General features: G+C 45.7%; 1 protein-coding gene across 1 annotated transcript in view; it reads left to right on the forward strand.

The window, feature by feature from the left end:
- The window catches only part of NUP133 (nucleoporin 133), a 1,231,428-nt gene that overhangs the window by 392,166 nt on the left and 820,553 nt on the right, over positions 1-18,709 (forward strand). The window contains exon 10 of the mRNA XM_078648729.1: positions 17,166-17,313. Coding sequence (XP_078504855.1) covers positions 17,166-17,313 — 148 coding nt within the window. The remainder of the gene's footprint in view (positions 1-17,165; positions 17,314-18,709) is intronic.

Raw genomic sequence — 18,709 nt, forward strand, 5'->3', positions numbered from 1 at the left:
ACAAGCAGCGATCCAGATTTTGCAGCCCACCTCCAGATGCCCCGGATCTCGGGGTAGGTCCTCACAATCCTCCGGGCACCCAGGCTGGGAAACAAACTGCAAGGTCCAGAGGCCGTAGGTAGCGCTGATCAGCGCGGAGGGGCCGCCATCTTGGGTGCAAGTTCCGGCCGGCCAACTGAGCCCGGCACGACAGCGGCCCACTAGAGTTTTCCACAGTCGGGAGCGCAGCCGGAGGTGCAGCAACGGACCGGCGACCAGTATCCGGGTCGGATGGCTGCTGGATGGGCGGATTATGGGCGGATGGTGGAGGGGTCCGGGAGCACACTCAAGGTGCGTCCACCATCTTGGCTCGTCAAGCCACGCCCCTCTCCTTCCGAAACTTAACTTGGTATGCTTCTACATCCATAACAAGATGGTCTAGGATTATTTCTTTTATCTCTGTGTAAGGAGTATTAGCCCCGGCATTAGCAACCTGATAGGCAGCCTGCGCCTCCCTGGTAAGGAGGGAGCTAGAAAAAACGGCCTTTTATCCAGGGGCCACCTGCATGCCCTTGAGGCCCTTTCAAAATTGAGGTGGAAGGCATCCGATCTTCCACTGGAATGTATTTCTGTAGGGCGATGTTGGGAACCCCCGTAGTCGGTTGTGTAGTTTGTAACTGGGTAGTCAGCTGAACCTGGTCTTCTGCGACCTTGTGTATACACTCCACTTGTTGGGATATGGTGTAATTAAACAAGTCCCTGTCGGCCTTGGCCGAGGACATCTGCTACTCTAGGGCCAATTCCAGCTTTTCCTGTCCCTTAATTAGGTGCTGTGTTAAGTTGTCCATTATGATCTTCTAATGGTAGGTTGCCCGCATTCTCCACCACTTGTAGAATCGGCTTCTAAATAAAGAGATCTCTCAGAAAAATAGTTTTTAGCTGCGTGGTTTATTGCACCCATGGTCAATGAATAGACAAAAAGTAAAGACTTTGCTCTCCTCCAACTGCAGGACTGACGTCATGAGGTCTCTCCTTGGATGTCAATTCAGGTGGTGCCTCGTGAAACAAAAAGATAGAAACCGGGAGAAACCGGAATCAGTGGCCTATTTTCGGCTTGTTAAGAAAATAACACGGGAGGGTAGTGTTTGGGATATGTTCACCTTAAGAGAAAAAAAAAACAACACCAGTGGCCAGGTATTTCCGGTTATAGGGAAATTACCCCAACTAAGTTCAAGTGCTGTTTGATGCCCGCTTCCCGCCTTATCCCCTCAAACCCTCTCATACCTGTGAGAGCCACGCTCCACCTGGAATGTGGCTGGCTTCGCGTGGGGTCTTTCTGGGCGCTTGTCTCTTTGTCCCACCACTGCTGGATCCACGACCCTCTGTTCTAGAGTCGGCTCGGGTTTCCCAGTTTTTGGCGTCCCTCCGGCTGCAGTCTTCCTCATGGTCTGGTTTGGCATCTTCTTCATGGTTGTTCGTCGTAGGCGGCCCAAAGGTTGGCTTTTTCTCTGGCTTTCTCGGGCACACACCGCTCGGCAGAGTTCCGGGTTTTGTCCTAGTTGTCAGCTGATAGGCTGTGCTTACCAATTGGAGAGCCTCAATGACGTAGGGCACATGTTCAAGGGGAATGTGTGTGTGTGTGGTTGTGTGTGTTGCACATTTGGTCGTCTTGCCTTCTATACGATGTACGTCTCTGTATTTTACCTACACCTTTCATGGTGACCTGTTTCAGTCTTTCTTCTCTTAAGTAAGTTTCTAAATGTATGTAATGCTTTCAAGATATAATTGCATATCGAAATAAAGCTTTCAACCAACCTTAAGTAAGCATCTCCGTTACATTATTTCGGAGGATGCCTTGTATATCTTCAAGGTTCTCAGTGTAAGAGCTGTTTCTTTTTCCCATTCTTGCGTTTCTTAGCAATGCTCTTCAGCATTCATTGTTCTTTCTTTTTTCTCCATCAATCTATCATTTGAGGTCTATATTTTCAAAAGGATCGTTTCCTCGATGATCAGTGGTGGTCTTTATTCCTTGTATGTGTTACTGTATATGTTACTGTGGTTGAGCACTCTGTGTATGCTTCTTTCATTTTGATTTGAGCCTGGACTCTGGACTATTGTTCTTGGTCCCTTTTCATTCCCCGATCTTAGGCTGCATCCCTTTTTGGGGCTGTCTCTTTTACTGGTTCTATACCGTGTTTTTCACAGTCTTCTAGCTTTCTACTCCCTACGGGCTTCCCATAGTCCCTCTTTGAGATCGTCCCTTTGGTGAGCATTTTGCTTCACCTATCATCTTTTGGGTCGGCTTCCCATATTTGGGGTTCTTTAGTGAGGTCAGTTTGCAGCCCCTCCTCCAAGGAAGGTATTGCTTGTGTATCTGATTCTAAGAGAAGGTATCTGCGGCTAGATGTCTCTATTATATGGAAAAGTTACTTACCTTCGGTAATGCCTTATGTGTTAGAGACAAAATCTAGCCACAGATTCCCTATCGGGCGACCCATCCTCCCCGCTCTGCGAACTGAGGACCCTGTTGTCTCCAAGATCCCCTTTTTGCATACGACTAAAGTTCTTTCAGTCTGTCTTTGTTGATAGAAGATTGTTTTCTTTTTTGCACACTGTTTCCAGAGACTGTTTCTTCAAGTGGCTCTGCTTTGTTGGTACGTAAAGTCACAAAAGAAACTAACTTCAGTGCGATGGTAAGGACTTATATGCACTCCATTGATATCCCATTCAGAAGATGACTTCCGGGGGGGGCCCATCCATCAACTTTTGGGCTATGCAGAGAGCCTTAAAGTTGATTCCCAGACTTTTAATCTCTGTCTTGGGAACCGGTACCGGACCCATAGAGGAAGGCCACATTGTGCTTGGAAGCAGACTTCGAGAATTACCGAGGATCATGAGCTCAGTCTTTTCCCCATTAAGTTTCAAGTGGGAAAGACTCATCCACTTGGCAACTTCCTCACGGCAGAAAAGGTCATTGATCTGCTGGTTGGGATGGCTCAGTGCTACGACCAGCTGTGTGTCGTTGGCGTATGTCACCATATAAATCCCACAGGGGGATATAACATCTGCCAGCGGAGCCATGTAAAACAGTGGGGCTCAACGAAGAGCCCTGCTGGACTCCCCACTGTAGGGGGATGGATTGTGATTTGGCGCAGCCTTCAAAGACCTGGAAAAATCTTCCTTTCAGGAAGGATTGTAGCCATAATAGGGCTGTTCCAGTCACTCCTACACTCCTGAGGCTGTGAACCAAGACACAGTGATTCACCGTGTGGAAGGCCACACTCAGGTCGAGGAGGATTATGGCTGCTGCCCCTCCTGAATCAAGAACTTTTCTCGTTTCTTCCACCACTGATAGAATGGCGGTTTCCGTCCCTTGACAGGGATGGAAGCCCGTTTGAGAGGGGTGTAGAGCATGGTTGGTTTCGAGAAACTCGAAGAGAGTATGATTAGCTTGTTTCTCCGCTATCTTGCTGATTCCAGGAAGAAGCGAAATAGGGCGATAGTTGCCCAGGTCGGCTGTATCCAGGTTGTGTTTTTTTAACAGTCCTTTTACCATTGCCCTTTTCCACTCAAGAGGGGCCATGCCCATCGTGAATGAAGCGTTGATCATGCGGGTGGCAGTAGGGGCGATTGTTGGTCCGACCAATTTCAAGATGTTGGGAGGTGTGGGGGCTAGTGGCGACCCACTTTTTACTGATGACAAGGTGGCTAAGAATAATTCCTGAGTCATCGTGGGGAAGGTCTCCAGTTCATGTTCCATTGGATGCCCGCCACTATTCATATGCTTGATTAAGATGTTGCTATCTTTTTGGGAGAGATGCTTAAGGATATTTTGTTCGGCCAATTCAGTACAGTGGAGACTTGAGGTATCCGATGGGGCCGAGGGGCCGGGATTTTAAGTAGCTTTTTGGCAATTAAGAATATTTCTCTGGGGGAGCTAGCGGCTGACACAATCTTTCCCTCATAGTAAGAGGCTTGAGCCATTTTTATTTCTGTCTCGTATTGTTCGATAGCTGCCCTATATTCCAATTTTTTCTCATGAGAGAAATCTTTCTTCCGTATTCTATCCAATTTTTTGCACTGCTGTTTTAATGTGCATAATTTAGGGGAAAACCAGGCGGCCTTATTAGATCCAGCTTTCATCTGGATTGAAACTTTTGGGAGCACCAAATTGAGTGACCCCCCAATCCAGGTGCAAAACCTTTCATTAGCTGCCGTTGGGGCAGAGACTGAATTAGGTGTGATCTTGTCGAGTTCTAAGGTCCACCTCTCCAATGAGTGTTTGGACCAAGGTCGAATTTGAGTTTGTATAGATGGGGTGGTTGACACTGTGCTTGTTGGCGCCCAAAGAAAGGGAATTATAGAGTGGCCCGACCACAGGAGGGGGATGGGCTCTTTCACTTTTAGGTCTCCCAAATTTGAAAAAATGGGGTCAAGGAAATGTCCTTTTACATGAGTTGCATGCAAGACCTTCTGAATCAATTGATAGGTCGAAAGGTCTTGTGCTAATTCAGTTGCGGGTAGAGCTGAGGGGTCGTCAAAATGCAAATTAAAATCTCCAAGGAGGGTAACATTTGCAGCAGAACTGGCAAGATTGAGGACAAGCACTTTAGCTCTGGTTAGCAATGGCAAAGTGTGTAGAATCATTAGGCCAGCAATCAATCAATCAATCAATCAGAGCATTTGTATAGCGCACTACTCACCCGGAGGGTCTCAAGGCGCTGGGGGGGGGGTCCGCTACTGCTCGAACAACCAGGTCTTGAGCTGCTTCCTGAAGGCGAGGTGGTCCTGGGTCAGGCGGAGGTGGGTCGCAACAGCGAAGTCAGTAAAATTATGTCTGAAGACAAAACGTTAGGGAGAAACCACACCAAGAATGGCAGGCCTAACAGTTCTCTTTATTCATGTTAATGTTTGTTTGTTTTCTTTCTAATTCAAGATGGCTGAACCTTTTTTGGAATGAGATCATATCCAGTTTTTTCCACTATATAGGAGCTCCATTGTGAACTTAATTTGTGTTGCAATTGTTTCCTACTCCTTGCTCGCTTCTGGATTCCGTCGATGCTCCGCCATCTCCAGTTCTTGAATTCCTTTGACTTCCTGCTGCCTGTTCTGACAAGCTTAAAGGTTTTTTCCTGGACTCCAGTTTTTCTGCTTCCTGCTGGGTATTTCCTGGAGGCAGTTCCTGATTCCTGTTCAATCTGGTGTCCGGTGCTGCGCCTGGAAGTGAACTGCCCTATCTTTGCAAAAAGCTGCTTCTGCAAGCGTCGCCCAGAAGACCCGCTCTCGACAGAGCCTGTAGTTCCTTCTAAAGGTTATTTCACACTTTACATCAACCAAGCTGTACAACTACCATCTTTTTTCCAGCAACCAAAGACTCAAGCAGAAAGGGCCCTACACACTAGATGTTAGGACAGCCATGCCTTACTTGCTGGAAACAAAACAAATCCATGAGGGGAGCCAATTCTTTGTTTCCTTTGCAACAGCAAATAAAGGCTCACCCATACCGAAGAGAGCCATTGTACAATGGATCATTTACATAATCTAAACACTCTATAAGAAAGTGCTGGGAGCGGAATCAAAAGCTCACGCAACAGGAAACATTTTAGCAACATTGGCATTCATCTTTTCCGTACTTGACATCTCCATGGCAGCCACATCATCCATACCTACTTTCACAAGACACTAGTTTGTGGATATTCAAGCCAACATAAAAGTGTAGGTGGGACAGAAGGTGCTAATAGAACTCTTTGCAACTAAAGATTCATTTGAACCCAGCCACCCAAAGAGGGACAATACGGCTACAAAATATAGGGCACAGCATGTAAATTGAGAAAGATTCATACTGCAAAACAAAATAGTTGCTTACCTGTGGGAGTAGTTTTTCAGATTTAAGAATTTTCTGATTACATGTGTGACCCGCCCACCTCTCCAGAAATGAAATAATTTAGAGACAAAGAATGGAGGGCCTAAATACAAGATCAATAGGAAAACCCCAAAAATAACTGAAGTCAACTGGGTCGTACGATTGACGGCACAGCAGGATGGAAATATCACTAAATGGTGGACGACAACGCCCAGGGGGAAAAGGGACTAGCATAAAGACCATTCTGCACCACCCACTAAATAGCAGAATAATGCATCACGTGTAATCTGGAAAATTCTGCAACCTGCAAAACTACTACTGCTACAGGTAAGTAACTGTTTCACCTCTGGCTTGCCCCACAATAGGCAACAGAACCTGCCCTTATTAAGAACAGAATGCTCCCATTCCCATTTAAGGTGGTGATCCCTGAGGAGCTGCAAAAGTTTCCTATGCCAAAGAAACAGACCGCAAAACACTCAATTACCACATTCACCTTAGTAATCACCTTTACAATAGGAGTCACTACACATACATACTGACTCAGATCTTGTTAGTCAGTATGACCCACTGGACTCCTATATGGAACCAGACCCACCACAACAGAAGGAAGATCCCTGGTGTAGATCTGCATAATGACACCAACCTGGAGTCCCACCCCATCAGCGCTTCGCCACCTGATGGGACTATGGTATAGCACTCTGTAATTCAGAGAGCAGCAGATAACCAAAAGATGAAGCTCCTCGTCCTAGAGAAAGAAATGAAATTCTTGCCCATGCTCAAGTGCACGACCAAGTGCACAGCAGAGAATTTAAAAAAGCAGGTCAAATCCACGGTTGTCACCCCTAGAAATGAGAAAAAATACAAACAGGCACCTGATGATGCAATTTATATCTGATGTTATGTACCACCAGGCTTGTTGGTAGTTGTCACAGCCAGGAAGAGGGCATTTGCTCAGAGGGCAGGGGATACATCACCTTCAGACAAGGAGGGACTGCAGGTAAGCCCGTTGCAGTGGGACATGCAGTGGTGAATGGCCAACTCCATGGCCTCATCTTAAGGTTTCACAGTTACCATTGAGAGGAGATGTAAATGTAGACAATCATCTCCTGGAGACTTACCATAGAAGAGGCCGAGAACTAGTTCAAGAGGGAGAAATCATCCCCAGTGCAAATATCTGCTGTGAATGCTGAAGACACAGCCGTCAATGTCCCATTCGATGGCGAAAGCTTGTTCCACCCACAGGTAGACCGCATGATGGAGAAGATCAAAAACGACAAGGAGGCTGAAAAAGCCATGGGAGCACAGCAAACACAAGTTGGCTAGCACATTTTTGGTGCCAACCGGTGCAATGGGCTACAAAAGCTGCTACCACACCAAAATATTCTGGGTTCCAACTTCCCCCAACGTTTACCAGAGGGATAAACATATAAGCTGTAAATATGAGGAGGCTGTAGGGGCAATGGCAGAGGTAGTGGTAGAGATCACCCATAAAAGGGTGTCTTCACCTCTAAGCAGGCATATCATTTACCTACCTCCACTAACCCGTTGCATACTGTCGTGACACTTCAACATGACTACCCTGTAAGATGTTATTCCCGGCTCTGCAAAGATCATCACATGGCATTCCTCGATCTCATGAACGCATACTTTCACATCTCCATTCATGTAGAACATTACTGCTATCTCAGACTTGTGTTACTTGGACAACACTAAAAGTTCAAAGTTTTACCCTTCGGAGCACAACGGCCCTAAAGGTCATTACCAAGAGTCTATTGGTGGTCCCAGTGCCATTCATGTCTTTCTGTAACTGGATGTTTTGCTAACAAAGAGAAGTTACCAATAATGCCCATCATGCATTCAAACAGCTGTGTCGTTTCTAATTTGGTTAGGCTTCACAGTCAATGCAAGAAAGTATCTTTTGTCCTCACAGCAGATACCTTTTTAGGGAGGCATTATTGAACACAGTCACAGGCAAAGCCTACCCAAACCAAGAGAAAATGATAACATTTGTGAAACGTTTTTATCTTTGTCAGACGTCACGCCATGTAACGCTGAGAATGATTATGAAATTGCTGGGGATTATGGCCTCTTAATTACTTATGCCTACTACGTCTCATAGGATATAGTCCATCAACCAGGACTCTTCAGCCAACTCTGTCCTGGGCTTTTCTTTCAATGTGACGCCAGGTGTAACCCATCTCCTTGCAGTCAGCCTTGAGGCCTCTTGTCCAGGTTTGTTTTGGCCTTCCTCTTTTCCATTTCCCTTGAGGGTTCCAGGTCAGGGCTTGCCTGGTAGTGTTTGATGCAGGCTTTCTGAGTGTGTGGTGTATCCAGTCCTAGGGTCTTTTCATTATTTCTTCATGAGCATGGAGTTGGAAAGTCTGCTGCTGTAAATCGTTGTTGCTGATTGTGTTTGGGGGATTTTCCTCAGACGGGTGTTGATGGAGGTCTGGACTTTGTTAGTGGTTGTCACTAGTGCCCTTCAAGTTTCTGCTCCATACAGAAAGACCAATTTTACTTTGGTGTTATAAAGCTTGATCTTGGTTTGGAGCATTAGGTCCTTGGAGCTCCAGATCTTCTTTAGCTGCATGAAGGCAGCCCTTGCTTTGCTGATTCTTGCCTTGAAGTCGGCGTCTGTGCCACCCTGCTTGTCTATGACACTTTTCAGGTAGGTGAAGGCCTCAACCCTTTCCGCTGCACCGCCTGCAAGAGTGATTCAGTTATGCTGGCAGTGTTAGCCTTCAGGATCTTGGTTTTCCCCCAGTGTATGTTGAGACTAAGTTGTGCTGATGTGGCTGCCACATTGTTGGTATTCTCTTGCACCTGCAGATGGGTATGGCAGAGGAGGGCCAGGTCATCTGTAATGTCAATGTCATCGAGCTGTGTCCAAGGTGTCCTCTGAATCCAATTTGTTCTCCTTGCTGTGAATGTCTTAATGATCCAGTATATGGCCAGCAGGAAGAGACAAGGTGAGAGCAAGGAACCCTGACAGACGCCAGTCCTCACTTGGAAGGCTTCAGTGAGTTTCCTCCATGGATTAGCTTGCAGGTCATGCCCTCGTTAGAGTTCCTGATGACTCTTACCAGTTTATCTGGCACACCGTATAGGCAGAGGAGTTTCCAATGGGTCTCTCTGTTCACACAGTTAAATGCCTTCTCATAATTGATGCTATTGACATAGAGGGGGGAATTCCATTCCATCGACTGCTCAATGATGATGTGCAGTATTGCATTCTGGTCTGTGCACTATCTACCTTTGCGGAATCCAGCTTGCTGGTCTCGCAATTGAGCATCAACTTGTTCCTTCATTCTGTTCGGAATAACTCTGTTGAAAACTTTTTCTGGAGTTGATAGAAGAGTTACCCCTCTGTAGTTTGTGTAGTTACTCAGGTCACCTTTCTTGGGGACCGTGATGAGATATCCCTCTTTCCAGTCTGATGGCATCTTTTCCTCTTCCCAGATCCTTCCAAACATGGGGTATAGTGTGTCTACTGATGTTTCAGTGTCGCTGCTGGAATGTTGTGAGGTCATGCTGCCTTCTTATTTCTCTGATGTTTTATGGCTTGCCGTATTTCTTCCATAGTTGGTCTGCTGCAGTCGATTGATAAGTCCTTGTAAGCTGGCTGTACATCTCTTGGAGACTGGCTTGTCGAGTTCTTTCAAGTTTCCACAGCTTGCTACTTCCTGGGTTTCTGATGAATCTTCGTCTGTCTGCTCTTAAGCTTCTCTTTGCTTCCTTGTTGGCTTTGGTGTATTTGCCTTCAGCTTTTGCTTTTTCTGCTCTTGTTCAGCTGGTTTTGGCTGTAACTTTCTTTTCCTGTCTCTCTTGGATTTTGCGGCGCGTCTTGGTGGAGATGCGTTCTTTGTGTTGGTGTTTCTTGGGACCCAGTACCTCCTAGCAGTTTGATATTGCAGTTTCTTCGATCTTCTCCCACTGACTTTCTACTGGGTCTCTGTCATCCTCTAGTTCTTGCAGGATTTGAAACTTGTGACTGAGTATTTTCTCTGTTTCTATGCATGCTAAAGAAGGGTGGTGTTATATCGCTGGAGTTGGTTTATCGGTTCCAGCCATTCTTGCTTTAGCCTGGCCACAACAAGGTGATGATCTGATGCCAAGTCCGCTCCTCATCACTCAAGCCCTGCAGGGACCTGTGGAACTTCTTGGCAATGCAGACATGGTCGATCTGATTCTCTATTGAATGGTTTGGTGACACCCACGTTACCTTGTATATTCTTTAGTGCGGTAATACACTACCGCCTGTTACCAGACAGTTCTGGGCACAGAGATCTGTGAGCCTTTCACCATTCTCGTTCTAGTGCCAAGTCCATGGTTGCCCATGACTGCTCCGTAGCCAGTGTTGTTGCTTCCAATCTTTGCATTGAGGTCCTCCATCAGTATGGTGATGTCTCTCTCAAAGCATTTCTCCAGAATGGATTGGAGTCTGTTGTAAAATAGTTCTTTTTTCTCCTCATAGCACTGGATAATATTCATGTTGATCCTCTTTTTGTTTGTGTGGAAGGTCACTGTGAGGATTCTGGGACCGTGGTCTTCCCATCAAATTGGAGCTCTCATGGCTGCTGGCCTTCACATCAGTGCTACTCCCTGAGTGTGTGGGCCGTTCCGTTTTCTTCCTCATGTCCAGAATACAGCAACATTCCTCCTGGAGCCAGTCTTTTCTGTCTTTTGCTTTACTTCCTCGAAGGATTTGCATCTTTCTTGGGTCTCTTGTGTGTAGTTGAGGAAGATTTAATGCAGGAGGCCTGATAGAACAAGTACCCGCCTTGCAGGCCTCCTGTAAAACAGTGTCTCTATCCCAATGGTTGCAGATACGGACAATCAAAGTGTGTGCACTGAGTGGAGGGAGTTTGGTCAGAAACCTATGTGCTCTCTCAATTTTGAACGAGTGCAACAACGTGTCCGACGTCATCCAGGATGTCAACCAGTTCTTCAAAAAGGTAGCAGGGTCCATGGATTCAGCCTCCTCTGGGAACAAGTTAAAGTGAAGGTTATTCAGTTGCAACCTGTTTTCAGCATCTTAAGCTCGTTCCTCTAAGTTGGAGGCTGCACACGTCAGGTGTCATAGATAGTCGAAGCTCTGCTACTTCATCATCCTAATGCCGACAACCATACCCGCAATATTGCAGAGGTCTTGACGTAGTAGGGAGACATCCGCCTTCACCTCCCCAAATTCTCTACTCCAGTGTTTCTCTGGATTCTTGGATGACTTGGAGGATGGCGGAAACCTCAGAAAAAGCAGGGATTGCATGTAGTGTGGACCACTACCCTGCTGGGCGCTTCTGCTCCTGGGTCCTGTAGTAAACCTGTTGATCTTGGTTTGAGCAGGATGTGTGGTGCCCTTGTCTTTCCCCATGTTCCCCCTTGTGTTAAGTGCAGCTTCAGTGGAAACTGTTGGATGGATGGGAGGGGGCATACACAGTCTTAATGCCTCTGCACCTGAAGAAACTGCAGGTTATATCCAGTTGTGACAACAGTCAGTCCTGTGGTAAGAATGGGCACCCTGGCTCATTTGTATTCCTCTCCGGCCTGCTTGCCCCCCGAAGGTAAGGCAGCACGAGCAACCGTAGATCAGCCGGGTCTCAAGGGTGGTGGGGGACATAGATCCTGAAGTCACCTCACCTGGTGGCATAGCGAGCATGGGGCCATTGTCTGAGCATACCCTTCTCACTTAGGGTGACAAATGCAAAAAGAACAGATGATGGACTCACACACTTTCGCTCACTGACACAAACTCACACATGCACAATCAATATCACTCACACCCTCAGTCAATCCCATTAACTCAATGAGTCTGAAATACATTTATGAAAACAAACACACTCACACATGCACAGCAACAGTGGATTTTTCTTCTCACCTTGTTTCTTCTGCGGATGACTTTACTCTATGGCAGCAACAGAGCAGGAAATCAGAGGGAGGAATCCACAAGGCATGATTACCGCCCTCAAACAAAGATCCACACAGAGCAGCAGGCCGTAATTACTGAATGGAATACCTGCCTCTGTTGCTGTAGGGCCTGCAGTGCAGCAGCAGAATAGTCAGGTCGTAGACCCCAATCTCCAGTCGCTTAGGCTAAACGTGTAAAGATTGATCGTTGACGGCTACAGTCCTTTTGACTTCTTGAAGACGTTCTAGATGTCATCTTGAGAGACAGGAAGCCTGCTTCCAAATCTGTCTATGCACACTACTGGAACATGTTCATTCAGTGTTAAGGCGGAAGACTCCAACCACTTTAAATCTCACCTTACTGACTTATTGTGGTTTGCAGTGTCCTTTGCATAGCTGGGTCTGGGGGTGGTAACAGTTAAAACTTACTTGACTTCCCTGTCTACCTTAATAAATTTCCCTGATCAGCCTTCCCGTTTTATATCGCCACTAGTGGTGCGTTTTCGAAAGGTTTTACTTTACTTATTTTCTCCCTCTATGTATTGTTCCTCTGTAGGATTTAACATTTGTACTGGCTTTCTTGGTGCAATGCCCATTCGAACAGATGCACAGTTGCTTATCTCAACTTCTTACATTGAAGATAGTTTTGTTGGAGGCAATATCTTCAGCTCTTAGGATCGGAGAACTTCAGGCCTTCTTGATTTGTCCAAATTTCACAGTTGTCTACCCACTATCAAAGTTGGTCCTACACTTCATTCCTACCCAAGGTGGTATCTGCATTGCACATGGGTCAGCATATTACTCTGTCATCGTTCTTAAATCCTCATCCTGCCAAGTAGGAGGTATGGCTACATAGGTTAGAATCCAAATGTGCATGGCCATAAGACAGTCGCAGGACAGAGTGGGTGATGAGTTCTTTTAGGGCTAAGGTAGAAATACAAAAAGGCATAGCAGGACCAAATGCACCATTTTCGATTGGGCCATCCTCTGTATGGAAAGCTGCTATGCCCTAGCCAAAAAGGATCTGCCGAAAGGCATCTGTGTCTATTCTGCTAGGGTTGTGGCTGTCTACACAGCCGTCTTTACAGGTGTCAAGGTTGCCGACATCTGCTGGGCTTCTACATGGTCAAACTGGTTTACTTTTGTGAAGCATTACTAACTCGCTTCTCTGAATGCAGCAACTAATAATTAGCTTGAGCTGTGTGGCATTTCCTTGGTTAACTAGCACTACTCGATTCCATCTTCCAGGGTTCCAGGGAGCTATTGTTTTGTGACTCTTTCATAAGGTGAGAAATTTGCAGGAACACGTATCAATCAGAAATAATATGTATTTACCATTTGTAAAAATATTTCTGGTGGATACATACTATTCCTGCAGATTACTTTCCTTCCTGCCTCTTCTCCTATGAATTAGTGCCATGACTAATAAGATGCCAAAAATGCTCCTTTGTCGTCTTTCTTGTCTTCTTTCTTCAAGCTGTTTTTTCATCAGGCTGGTTTTTAGTAAGACATGATTGGTTTATCTGGGGCTCGACGTTGTGGTGCTTGCGAAAGCATCTGGTGGACAATGTGCTGAGAAATTAATAATTGTGTTCAAAGGGAGAGGATGCTCAGTTAAATTAATGGCCTGAGCGAAACCTTATCCCACCCAGCCGCCCATAACTCCCCTACTCTTACCTATCCCGAGCGTGCCAAGGCATCGCCCTCAAATGGGGCCCCTGCCCCGCCCAGGCCCTGGCCTTCGACCAACAGATTGACTACTGAAAATCGCTCTGATAGACCCAGTAGAGCAAAAAACGCACTTTCCTTGCGGGAAGCGACATATCTAGCCTCAACCTATGACTCTCCACCCACTTCCTCCCCCAAATCGTCGATCCAAGTAATTACGGGAGTCAGAAGAGCTCACCTTCCACCGAAAATACCTAGACCTCCAGCCCACCTAACCTCTCTTCCCAGAGCCCCGTCGAATAAGAATCCGAACATAAAAGGGTCCCCCATAAAATGTATGCTCCTAAACTGCAGATCGGCCTTTAAACACGCAACCGAACTAGCAGAAGCCATCCTCTCCCACGATATAGACATTGCATTCATCACGGAGACCTGGCTCAACAATCTCTTACCCCAACATGGACATGCTGGTGCCTCCGGGATTCACTATGATCAACCAAGATCGACAAGAGCAAAGGAGAGGGGATATAGCTATCATTCACAAGAGCACCATTTCCATCACGGAAATTACATCCTGCCTATACAGCACCTTTGTGTGTCTCTCAGTCAATATCAAGACATGTGATAACAGGCCAGCAATCTGCCATCTCCTCTACCACCCCCTGGCAATTCGTGTGAATTCGGGGAACACCTTTCTGACTTAATTTCACGCTGTGCTCTCGGTAACTCAAACAATATAATTCTAGGTTACCTCAATCTAAGATGGAATGAATCTAAAAACCCGCTCATTCAATCCCTAAACAACCTCCTACTAGAAAACAATTTGACCCAACATTGCGAAGAAGAAACTCACCACAGAGGAGCTTGACGCAATCATTGCCGAAAGCAACGCAATCCCCATTGACCATATCCTTCCCATAGACTGGTCCGACCATCACCTTATCCTTTTTTGCATTAACCAAATGGTCCTAACTCAACTCCTCACGCAGGCCCCTCCCAAATGGGTTAGAAACACTGCTCAGATCCCACGAGCGACACTAGAAGAAAAAATTAGCTCGCTCCTCCCCAACAGCACTGATCACCTCTCAACTTTTGAACTTACCTCTCTTTACCACTCCAATATGACACTCACCCTAGACAGCCTTGTGCCTATGAAACTAAAAAAAAATCCAGGAGCATTCCATCCAGATCATGGTTCTCCACTGACATCAATGAAGAAAGAAGACTTCTAAGAGCCTCAGAAAGAATCTGGAGGAACAATCCCACCGCCCTTCATCGCGTTCAACTCCAAGCAGCCCGCAGGAACTACAAAAAGCACATTAAGAACAAAAAGACATCTTTCTTCTGCTCCGCACTAGACACCGCAAAAAAACGACCCAAAGAACTCTTCAATATCATCAGGAATCAAACCTCTAAGCCAGTGACATCCTCAACCCCGGCATCCGTTGATTGTTGTGAAAACTTCGCCATCTTTTTCAATGACAAAATTGCTAATATCGACCTCGCATTTGGCTCAAATTGCATCCCCTCCGCCGCGATCCAGACGTCTGAATCAAACAACTGCACCTCTTTAAACCCCCCAAAACAATGGTCCTCTTTCACCCCCATTCAGGAAGTAAAGATAATCAACCTAATCTCGAATGCTAAACCCTCATCCCACACCCTGGATCAACTACCCCCCAAGTGACCAAGGATCTGATGCTCGTCCTAGCTCCGCTATGGTGCAAGATCATTAACAGCTCATTGTGCTCAGGAGTCGTTCCGGATTGCCTCAAAATTGGCCAAGTCACGCCACTGCTGAAAAAGCCTGGTCTAGACACTGAAGATCTAAACAACTTTAGACCGATATCAAACTTACCTTTTCTGTCCAAAATCCTGGAAAGATGTGTACTTCCTCAGCTAACCCAACACCTGGACAACATCAATCTCCTAGACCCCTACCAATCTGGCTTCAGAAAGGGCTGCAGCACTGAAACCGCAATCCTTAATGTCATAGACGATCTTCACAAATCACTGGACTCGGACCAATGCTGCCTTCTCATCCTCCTAGACCTATCGGCTGCATGCGATACAGTCGATCACAAACTGCTCATCAATACTCTTCAAGAAAGGGCAGGTCTTGAAAAGACAGTCCTCCACTGATTCTCTTCCTTTCTCCACAACCGCTCACAAAGAATAAAAATCAAAAAATTCGAGTCCGACCTCCACCCCGTCAATAGGTGTATTCCACAAGGATCAGTGCTCTCCCCTCAGCTTTTCAACATCTACATCGAACCCCTTACCAATCTACTCAGGTAATCCAACATCCCCTTCCACCTATATGCGGACGACACACAACTCTATCTGGAAACCTCCTCCATTGCTGACATCCAGAGACTCAACGCCACTCTCAGGGAGCTACAAGACTAGCTCTCAAACAATCACCTAAAACTCAATCAAGAGAAAACTGAAATACTCCTCATCTCCAACAAAGACGAAAACCCTCTAATCGCGGAATGGCTAAAAGCTATCGATGCCCTCAATAGCAACCTCATCCTGGCGGATTCGGTAAAATCTCTAGGTATCACCGTAGACCAGAAACTGAACATGAAAAAACACACCGCAAGTGCCTTCCTCAATCTGAAATTACTGTATAAAATAAAACCCTTCTTCCCACCCAGAGACCTTCAACAAGCCACCCAAGCACTAGTGCTCTCTAGAATCGATTACGGGATTGCAGCCCTGACCGGGACATCAAAATCTCACCTCGCCCCCCTGAAAACAACCTTGAATGCAGCAGCTAGAATGGTCACTGGTACTAAGAAATTGGATCACATCTCCCCTGCACTCAAAGAACTCAAATGGCTCCCAATTGAATTGAGAGCCAGCTTCAGAACAGCCTGCCTTGCCCACAAAGCCCTGCACACAGGCAAACCGGAATACCTGGCTGCCAAACTCAAAAAGGCCGGCTAGTCCAGAAACCTCAGGAGCTCCAACACATCCCGCTGAAATCTCGTAAGCAGAAAACCGCTACAAAAGTGTTTGCCGGAAATGCCCCCAAAATCTGGAACTCCATCCTCCCCACATCAGAACGATCCCCTCATTTCCCAAATTCAAAAAACTGCTCAAAATCCTCTTTCTTGACCGCTCTCGAACGAACCGATAGAAGCCAAAGACACCCCCCAGCCTGCACTCTTTCTAACTTTACATTTTGACCAGTGACATGAAACTCGGACCATGAAAATCTTTCTGGACATTTGTCCTGTGTGAACAAAGCAACTTTGGGGGGGCACGTCTTGTTTGAACTTCTTCCTCCATGCCCGTCCGCATGACTGCGCCTCTGTCCGTCCTTTACTTGGTTTGAGCCTCATGTTTGGCCATACCCTTACTGCCTATTTGCACATAATTTACTTGTTGTAAAGCACTCTGATCCCCTCGGGTCCAGCTAGCGCTACATAAAACTCGTAAAATAAAATAATAACACTTGAAAAACCTGTTAACAGTCTAGACTCAAGTCATTCAAGAACTAAGCTTATTAGTGCAGAATCAGAGTGGTTGATCCAAACTGCAGTTTCGGATTTAACACTTTAAAACATATGTGATATTTTAGTCTTCAGTGTATAAAGCTGTTAGAAGAATGTTGATTAAATTAGTGCCCATGTATTGATTTGTTGAAACTCTGTGCGTTTTGCAGCTGCTATAGATGTAACTTCAATACAAGCACTGATTGACATACATTTTGTTGTGTATTTAACTCATCTATTTCTTTCAGTCAGAGGAATTGCTGTTTTGCCAGCTTGTCATCCCAGAGTTCTCCAGCCAGGCTGCATTTCTGCACACTGAAGAGTCCGTTTTTGCCTGTTCCACTGGAGTTGGCAGGAGCTCTTTACCTCAGGAGAAAATTACTTTTGGTGCACAAGGTAATACTAACATTGCACTTTGCGAAGGCTAAATCTGAGCTAATTGAAGCAGAGATTGAGCCATGAATCATTGCATGTTCAATAATGTATTCGCCCCAGGCACCTTAGACGTTTAGTTATGCAGCATATTGTATAGAAATATTTATGCGGGACTTTTCTGGTTGAAGTGAAAAGGTAAACTGGATGGCTTGTATGGGATAATGACTTGCAAAACTAGGAATAGTTTCAAACATTAGCCCTAAAACTGATAAACATTTTTATATTCTGGCAGTTTGAAGTCTAAATACTCCCTTTTTGGACGTGCTTGTGGTGACAAGACCACCTACCATAGAGGACAAAAGGGATGTTAAATAACAAGCATGTCCCTGATGCAAACATAGCTGTTAGTAGACTCCTACTATTTTTTTCTGCACCAAAATGGATTTGATTTACTCTTCCTGCTTTCTTCTCAATAGCTTCCTGAGTACGTGGAGCAGTTTGTTTTCTTTTTGCTGTATTGTTAGAAACGTTGTTTTACCTACTGTCGGTCCCTAAATGTTCTGCAAGCAATTTAAGCATTGTGAAGCATTCTTTAGGAATACCGATTCTACACATTTCGAATGCCAGAAGGCTATCTTTACATGGAAGCACTATCGCCTTCACTAGGGGACTTGTGACACCATTGACAACTTGAAGCTTTGTCCTTCCCTTCAATCAATGCAGCTTACAGATGGCAGAGCATATTTAATGTGCACCTCTCTGCTGACTTCTATCCATAAGATTCCTAGATTTGGTTTTCAGTTACGTAGATCACTTTTCACGGGACCAACTCCCTGGTTATTTGCTCTTCTGCACAGACCTTCAACTACACCAGGAAAAGACTTAATATCTGAAATTAAAGTGTAGCTGTACACCAGGAGGTTACTGGATTGCCAATCCTGCCTAATACACAGTAGCTTGTATGTAGAATATAACATTCAATGTGTATATCTTGCAGCTAGACGTGGGTGCCTGTATTGAAACTGTTGCTACACTGATGCAGTTTAACAGCTTCAATCTAAAGTACCTGGGCTGGAGGGCTGGTTGAATCAACCTCATCTTAATATCTGTAGGTCCTCTGTTTGAAGAAGTGCTGTGGTTCTGATATGGGCACTTACTATGAACCAAACTTAAAGAGTGCCTGTTTTAGACTCCTGTGTAGCCTGAAATTGTATTTACTTAATTCAATATAGAATACGTTTAAAGATGGACCAGACAAATGGCATCCAAGTTCTGTACCACAAAAAGATTTAGAGAGTAAGGGAATGATGGAAGTAGCACACTTGTGAGTGTTTACCAACAGGAGAGGAGCTACATCTGTCTTGCATCTTTTTGTTCCTCTTTCATTTCATTGACCAGAAACTGACCACGGCAGGAG

Source organism: Lissotriton helveticus, chromosome 6, assembly GCF_964261635.1.
Source record: "Lissotriton helveticus chromosome 6, aLisHel1.1, whole genome shotgun sequence".
Taxonomy (NCBI): domain Eukaryota; kingdom Metazoa; phylum Chordata; class Amphibia; order Caudata; family Salamandridae; genus Lissotriton; species Lissotriton helveticus.